The sequence below is a fragment of the Stegastes partitus genome, unplaced genomic scaffold (genome assembly GCF_000690725.1).
Source record: "Stegastes partitus isolate 25-593 unplaced genomic scaffold, Stegastes_partitus-1.0.2 Scaffold432, whole genome shotgun sequence".
Taxonomy (NCBI): Eukaryota; Metazoa; Chordata; class Actinopteri; family Pomacentridae; genus Stegastes; species Stegastes partitus.
The window spans coordinates 413280-421924 of record NW_007578163.1 but is presented as its reverse complement, the minus strand read 5'-3'; the positions used below and the strand labels follow the sequence as shown (position 1 = coordinate 421924).

Here is an 8645-nt window from a genome sequence, read left to right as displayed (position 1 = left end):
AACAAAGTTTTTATTTAATTTTAACGACACCTAAAACTATCAATTAGCTCTTTTACTCTGACTTGTGTCTCCGTGATATTTCACTGTTCTTCATGTGTTTAAATCATCTAAAAATACCACTATACAAATATTTAGCGTTATTTCAACTGTTTTTAAAAGTTACGGTATCCTCCTTTTTTTCTTTTTTTTCTTCTTTTAACTGCCTTTTGTCCATTCATGCCAGATTTTCACGTTTTTCAAAATTATTATGATTTTTTTTTTTTTTTAACAGATTTATTTCTTTATTTCTTTATTTATTGCGCAGTGAAGGAAACAAAATAAGACACAAAACATTCTCTTGAGCCTGACTTTTTAAAGAAACAATACAAATGAAGGCATGGCTTCATGATTCTGAATTACTAGATGTTCCACTTCTTCCATCAGCACCTGAACGCAACCTGACTTCCTCCCTGGACGCTTTCAAGTGCCAACATTTGTAATAAGCAAGCAGGCGTAATTCAGACCAACTCCTTACACATGCGCACATGGTTTGGCCTGACTGCCGGGAGGAAGAGGAGCAGGAGGGAGGGAGCTAGATGATGCTGAGGAGGAGGAGGAGGAGGAGGAGGAGCAGGAGGGAGGGAGCTAGATGATGCTGAGGAGGAGGAGGATCGTGTCCGCCGGCAGCAGCAGCAGCAGCAGCTCCATCCCATGTGCTCAGCGGAATAAAATGGGCTCGGATTCAGACATGTGCTGCAGGAAGACCGGCTCCATGTAGCTTTGTTATCTCTTAAATCCAAATCTCTGGTGAAAAAAACAAGGGGAATATTTTTATCACTCCTTTTTTTTTGTTTTACAAAAATGCTTCCCTGCTCATCATCATCCGCGCAGATGGAGGGATGCGAGGAGGAGAGGAGCGCTCACATGCAAACAGAGGTAACCCCACAAAAAACACGAAACATCCCGTTTTCATCCAACTCATTCAGCTCAGTCTGCACAACAAACAAGCCAGTGTCTCGAAAAAACGCCTTCACTCGTCGTCTGGGCTCGGATGGGACGCTTCTGGGCTTTTTTATAATTCGCCGGCCGGCGTCTCCTGGAGGTTATTGTAGGCATCAAAGAGCGGACCCCTCCCTAAATGCTCGCCATCCAGGCAGAGAGGAGCAACCAAATGTTGAATTTATATCACAGCTGCGTTCTCCTGTCGGGTTGAAGCTGCAGAATTTATAAATGATTTTGGTGTTTTTTTTTCGACAGAGGGTGAAATGTGCAGAGTTTTGGGAGGCTGCAGGATGATGTCTGGCTGCTGCCTTTAATAGACAGAGAGAGAAAAAAAAGCCTTGCCTTAGGTTTGAACAGATATTGAGCAAAAGAGTAGCTTGCGTCTTCTCAGTATATCCCGTTTTTCTGACAGAACACACCAGTGTAAGAGGTGGATATAGTAAGAAGTGAACCCAAGACCTCTTCAGCCTTGCTTTAGGGAATGGAGCCGCCCCACCCTTTGACCTCCCAGCAGAGAATCAAACCCCTGAACCTGCTGATGTAAGGACCCCTGAGAGCTAAACAACAGAAGGGCTCAGCTTAGAATAACACCAGAACAAAACAGAAATACTTTATTAATCCCTGAGGAGACATTGGGCTGTTACAGCCGACAGCATGAAGTCAGCACCACCATAAATACAGAACATATGCAGTCAGTAGAAATAAACAATAAGAACATATCAAATGCAAAAGGCACAGTAAGTGTAATGTATAAGTACAAATGTCCTGTGTGATAAAATCTAAACATATGTGATAAAATCTAAACATATGTGATAAACTATCCATAAAACATATACAAATGTTAAAGTCTATAAATCAGAATGTACAAATGTTTAGCTGTTAGTTTGTAAGTGGATTTCAAATAATGTGCAGTGGTACAAGAAAAACAAAACAGGATTAGTGCCTTGCCCCCTCTATGAAATGGGAATAGAACCTCCAACCCTGCCTTGCTCTAGTCATTGAGCGACAAAGTGAGAAATCAAACTCTTGCTTTTATCCACTTCATAGTTATTTGGACTTGAACCCCAAACCCCAGAAGTGGGCCAGTGCCTTGCTCTGCCCTACAAACACAGTCATGACACGTCCCATCAGAGCTGAACTGATGGTTTGACTCCTTCATATACCAGAGAAACTATTAGACCATCAAACAATCAGGAAACAGGATACATGCTAACTAGCCTAGCTAGCAGAGAAGCAGTAATTTAATTAAGGATTAGTTTGATCTGTTATCTTAGCATTTGACTGTGTTTTCTAAAACATATGGCACAACACCAGTAATGTTTTTCATTACTAAGCTATAAATTTAGCCTTAAAACCAAACTCTTGTGCTGTGGCTAGCTAAGTGGAGGGATAGCCTGATCCAGAGCTGCTTTAGCTAACTCACTATCCCTGTTTATTTCAACTGAAAAATCCACCTTGATGCTTAAATATTAGCAGCAGAGTTTTTATAAACCATGAATAGTTTGATAGCATAATTTCCCAAAATTATTTAAGGCAGCAGGAACACCGAGTGACCGTTGCTTTATGCTAACTAGCAGTATAGCAGCAATGGCCGCCTTTAATTTTATTTTATTTTTATATGAGCATGTGTGCACACTGTGTTTTCCTGTTCAGCTGTCACATACATGAATTGTGTCGTACAATTTTATTTTTATTTTTTATACAATCAATTTTTCAGGCTTTTGGTGAAAGAAACCCTCACAGAAATGCGATAGCTGTAAAATGCTCTGGCTGCTCAAAGGTAGCGAGAAAAATAGCTAAAGCTAATATGGCCAACTTGCTTTTTCCCTGTTTCTTTAAAAAAAATAAAAATCTATGCTGTTGCCTCAAAATATTACTATATTAATATTACTGAAATGAAGATGAAGCCTTGCTAAAAACTATCTAGCCTAGCTAGCAGAGGCTAGCTAGCTACTGGAATTTGAACCATTTTATGTGCCTAAGCTACCTTTAAATCACACAGAGCTGATCTATCCATCCATCCATCCATTATCTATACACTGCATATTCCTCACGAGGGTCATGGGGGGCGGAGCCTATGCCGGTTGACTCAGGGCGAAGGCAGGTTCACCTGGACAGGTAGCCAGTTGAGGTATCTATCTATTGCAGAGTTCTCTACTTAAACTAACACTCTGGTTCAAATGCAGAAAAGAACTGAAAAACAATCAGGAATTTATTTTTGCATTTATTGTGCTGCATTTAAACAACTGCAACTCCCACAAGGCTTTGCAACCCAGCACCACTCTGGCTGAGCTGCACTAGGTCTACATGCTATGCTTTGTTTTTTCTCGTCACTTTGTCTTGACCTTGGAAAACATTTACAGTCTGAGGAAAAGAACTGTAGGCCAGAGGCTGATGTTGTGCTTTCATGGCTGACAGCTGCATTTCATGGCATTCATTCAGTCAGCAGAGCTGGTTCAGGTGGTCACGCATGGCAGATGGTCACCACAATCACTTCTGATCACATGATCAGAGGACCACGCTTTGATTCGTTAAGTCACATGATGATCCACCTGAGCCAGCGCTCCTCAGCTGAGACAGCAACATTTGGTGAACAGGACCAAAACGGGCGGCTTATTGATCCACGGGTTGACGGTTTGAGCCTTGGTTTCAGTTTAGCTTTTCTGCATGAACAACTGTGTGTGTCAGGGGTCAGATGTGATGGCCGATGAATTTATGTTTAACTCAGAAAAACAATGCTATTTTTCTGAATTACTAATAAATCAGGAAAAAGTCAGCTAACAGTTAAGATGAATCGAGTCTTTAGACTAAGACTTATTTAAGGTTTTAAATTATGAGAAGATTGTATTATTGGGGGTTTTTTTGTGATTAAAAAAAACTAGACTAATCTTAGCCGTTAACAAGGCAAAACAAGCGATTTAAAGATGTGTCCTTGTAATTAAAAAGCATATCTCTCTTTTTTTTTTTAACTTCTTTGGAGATATTTTGTAGATCAAATGACAAATCATCAACACAATGCTGCAGTAATTATTGATGTAGACTTGTTTATTAGTGCCATAATGGAAAACCCAACATTTATAAGCTCTGTAGACCAATCAGTGAAAACCACTAATGAATATTGTCTGGCTGGTTAATGGATGAAGTTGCCGGCTTCATGAAGGAGGAGCTTTTTGGACACAGACAGTCCCAAATTGCTGCATAATGCTGTCAGCGTTTCTGCTCCATCCAAGTAGTTAAAGTCCTCATCAAATACCTGCTTGTACCTATTTCTAGTAAGTGCATGTTTTAAATTTAAAAGAATAAAGTGTAGCACTCACTGGGCAGCACAGGGAATTGAACCGCTCACTCTGGCAGCGTCTGTGCCTTGCTGTGTGCCTTGCTGTGTGCCTTGCTGTGTGCCGGTGAACCCGCCGCCCTCGCTGCACTCTTCAGGGAAATCTGAGCTGACAGCGTGTGAGACTGCAGGTACAGAGCGCAGCAAGGAAAGTGGGCCAAGTGCTTCCTGCTGCTGGAGGAGAGACAGAGCTGGATGCTGAGCGTCCTCTTCGTCCTGCTCATCTGTGAATGTTGGCTTGGTTTTGTTGCAATACTCCAACTTTAACCGTTGGTATTTTTCCATTAGATAAAGCACAGATTTCCCCCAAAACATCGTCTTTGGTTTTAAGTGCTTTTAATGTGAAATCGATGTGATTAAACTGCGTCCATCTGTTTGCCTGAAGTCATAGTTCAGGTCTTAAAAATCAGATATCTCGGTAGGTGTACATCAATTAAAGGATGCGGGCCAAGAAGCTGAGGTTATAAAGTTCAGCCTTCAAATCACACTGAGAACACTGATTGCAGGGCTTGAGCTCACCTGGTTGAGCTCACCTGGTTGAGCTGTGGCCACCCATGTACAGGAGCTATAGTCTCCGATGCAGTGGCCCTTTGCTGCAACCCCTTCCCTCATTCTCCTGTCTAATAAAGGCCAAAAAAATAACTAAAAAAAAGCACTGATTGCAGTAAGATCTTCTCAGTCCAAGTGTGAATTTGATAGTCAAGCAACCTCAAGCAAAGAAGTTGAGTCCACCTCGCTGTGCTCCAGATCCAACTCCCATCTTATTCTCCATGGTGGTCACTCGCTGTTACCTACAGGGTTTATCGTAGAGCTCTGGCTCTCAGAAAAGTCTCACAAAACATGTGTACAGCTGTTGTTTCACAGTGCAAAATGTAGTTTCACACACACAAAAAAAATGTGACATTTTGAGAAGCACAGCTTATGGGACTTGTCACAAGCTTGTAGAAAACAACCAGAGTGTTTAACATCCTCCTAAACCTAACCAGCTAGTACCTGAACTTAATTTCACAGTTTGTTAGCATGAACAGCTAAACCGATGAAATGTGTCACCCCTTCTCCCACCTTCGTATGCAGACTGCACTGCTGTATTTATGTGTGAAGCAAAAGGAATTTGCAGGCACTAGGAACCAACGTAGCTGTTACGTATTCTGTTTGCGTCCCTGGTGATCCAACTGTGCTTATAAAACTTCCTCATGCCCATTGACCAAAAAAAGTTCCCTTAGGGTGCAAGTGCTCTTCTGCCTTCTCAGACCTGTGAGCATTGGTGCAGGCATGAGCAGGTCCGTTAGATGAGTTCGTATAGTTAGAATCTAAGCTCGGCTTTAGTGGACCAGATGCCACATTTACAGCTTTCATTCTGATGTGTCTGATATTCCCTGTCTGGGAAAAACTCTGGTGTAAATATACATAGAATGCAGTATGATCAGAGCTCCAGATGTTATCGGGCCAATCAGATTGGAATCACATCTCAGTCAGGCACACATCTGCACTCTGATACCACATTCATTCACTAATGGCAGGTTGACTCACATTTATAACGTCTGTCTGCTCCAGCATGTCTGGTAATCCTGTTTCACTGGTCAGCTGGGTCTGGTGTATTTATCTGTGAGTGATGACCGCCTGAACCTGAACACAAACTCCTGATAATTACAATATGGTCACTGTGGGATTCTTTCCTGGCTTTACAAGCAGCATGGATGAATCACGTACCAGCTGATCAGCCTGGTCCGGTGGATACAAAAGGCAACAAACAACACACTGTCTTCCATTTCTGGGACGTTTTAACACTGAACACTTGTTGGTCTGTTATGTAGAGATCCAAAGGAGCATGCTGGGCAGATCCAGCTCACCTGGCCCGACTAATGCCTCCACCATATGAAGTGGTGGCAGTCAGTCAGTTTTGTCTACTCATATTTAACCTCCCTGCAGTGTCCTAGTGGAGTGAGTGAATGCTCAACACTGTCTGTATTTGATGTTGTTTCCAGTATGTTTACTTGACTTGTTCTAGAGAACAAGCTTGTAGCTATGCAGCATATACTGTATGGAAGGAATGAGTGCGCATGCAGCCAGTCTGTCCTCTGAAGGTTGTTGGAACCCAAAGGGACAGTTTTCTTTGTGTATTGTTATTTTTTGCTGTACAGGAATGCTTTACAAGTTCCAATTACCATTTTAAATGAAGCGTGTGCAGAACACAGCAGCACTGCGGATCCTTGATTATTGACCGCGGTCACTCAGGAGGCCGCTGTACATCTGTCCTGCACAGAAAACACACAGTAACTCGGATTCTGATCAGGAGGAGATGAAGCCATCCTCTTGTTAAGTTGTTTGGATGCAGGAGGACAGAATGAGATCAGACCTTTTAGTATTTCGTTTTAGACCTTGAAGGTAGAATAATGAAGCCACACCTGCGTGTACGTTGGCTGTCCAGACTTAGACGCTGCACATGTTCTACTGAAACAACATTCATTCAAAAACATGAATCAATGGTAGAAGCAGAGATGGAAAGGAAGCAGATGAACAGCAGCAGTTTCCGTTATTCATCTGTCAGATAATTAGTGTCAGATATAATTTGAGAATCTCCACCACCCTTTGATTTTAGCTGTATTGAACCAAACTAAACTGAAATTGTACCGAAACTGTGGTTCACAGTCACCTGCTTGCATGGGTCAGTTTTTTATGGTTGGACAGGCTTTAAGAGTGAGGAACACACTCATGGACCACCTTACACTGTGCACCTTCAGGCAGCCCCACACAGCAGGTGGTACTCCAGAGAAATCTGGTGAACTTTTGAGTCTGGTCTTAAATCGTCAACCCGAGTAAATCTTCCTTGACTGATATTGTACCTTGTTCCTGAATGCAGATGAACTTAATGTTCCACAGTGTGCTGTAGTAGGTGGGTACTCGGTTTTTTCCACTCCCAAAAATCACAGCTTGATGGCTGTTGACGCAGCAGATTGTCCAGACAATAAGAATGTGGTCAGAGGAGAGCACATTAACGAACCGATCAACCTGGAGTCTACATATGCACATTTAACATGAAGTGTTTGGTCACTTCAGGATACTTGGAGTTGAATCACTAATGTTTTGGGGTTTTTTGTTGTTGTTGTTGTTGTTGTTTTTCTTGTTGCTATGGCGCCGTGGGAGTGGCAGTTCCTACTTTCTGTCTTTTTGGCTGATTACTTTGGTTTTTCTTTTATCTTTTTAATATTTCCATTTCACACAGCTGCTCCACATTTGTGCGGGAACAGTGGAGATGCAGATGGCGTTTTTGTTGGTCTGTTCTTTTTTGCGAGTTTTTGAGGTCCGTGTCTGAGGAGCCGTTGATCCGTTGAGCCGTGGATCTATTGTTTTACACTCGTGAACAGATGTTGGGGGTGAGCCAGGCCAAGCCACCGTCGTGGGAGAGACCAGACATCCCCGATGAGCTGGAGGAAGAGGGGATGCAGGGCAGAAGTGAGACATCGGTAGAAGAGGAGACGCTACAAGCCGCCTGTCCGTCCATCATCATGGGAAATGTCAGGTCTCTCCCTAACAGGATGGAAGAGCTAACAGCTAACAGCTAACAGCGCTGATCCAGCTGCAGAGGGAGTATCGGGAGTGCAGCCTCATGTTGTTCACGGAGTCACGGCTGAACTCACTCCGGACTCGCTCGTAGCTTTGGACGGATTCCATCTGGTCAGAGTGGACCCGAGCTGGAGGGAGAGCGGTAAGAAGAAAGGCTGGGGACTCGCCATGTATGTGAATGAGAGATGGTGTGATGCTAGCACGTTAGCTTTAAAGAGCGGCGCTGCACGAGGGATGCTGACCGGCTGGCCGTTGGTTTGCAGTCGTTTTACCTGCCGAGGGAGTTTTCACACGTCCTGGCGGTTACAGTTTCCATCCCCTGATGCTGCTGCAGCCTGTGAACTCATCCACAGTTCAGTGTCCCAGCTGCAGACATCACACCCTCAGTCTCTGATGGTCATCTCAGGAGACTTTAACCAGACATGGTCTCTACCGCTATCCCCACATCAGCCAGCATGTGGACCGGAGACGGTGGAGCCTTGGACCTGCTGTGTGCCGACACCAGGATGCATATTACTCAACTATTGTTATTTTCTTGTACTTTCTATATTTTTGGATGCTGCTGTGGCGTGTACATTTCCCCCAATGGGCGATCAATAGAGTCTTCTATTCTATTCTATTCTATTCTATTCTATTCTATTCTATTCTATTCTATTCTATCCTACTCTATTCTATTCTATTCTACTCTATTCATTTTCTAGACTGGAACTGATCGATTGTATGCAGTCTAGGAGGTCTATCAGTTATATGAGACACTTTTTCTGCT

At 43.1% G+C, this 8645-nt stretch overlaps 1 protein-coding gene across 1 annotated transcript in view; it reads left to right on the top strand.

Annotated features, from left to right (window-relative positions):
• Nucleotides 1-7680: 7680 nt before the first annotated feature.
• shtn3 (shootin 3) overlaps nucleotides 7681-8645 on the top strand; it is a 47193-nt gene continuing 46228 nt past the window's right edge. Inside the window, exon 1 of the mRNA XM_008286107.1 lies at nucleotides 7681-7779. Coding sequence (XP_008284329.1) covers nucleotides 7681-7779 — 99 coding nt within the window. The remainder of the gene's footprint in view (nucleotides 7780-8645) is intronic.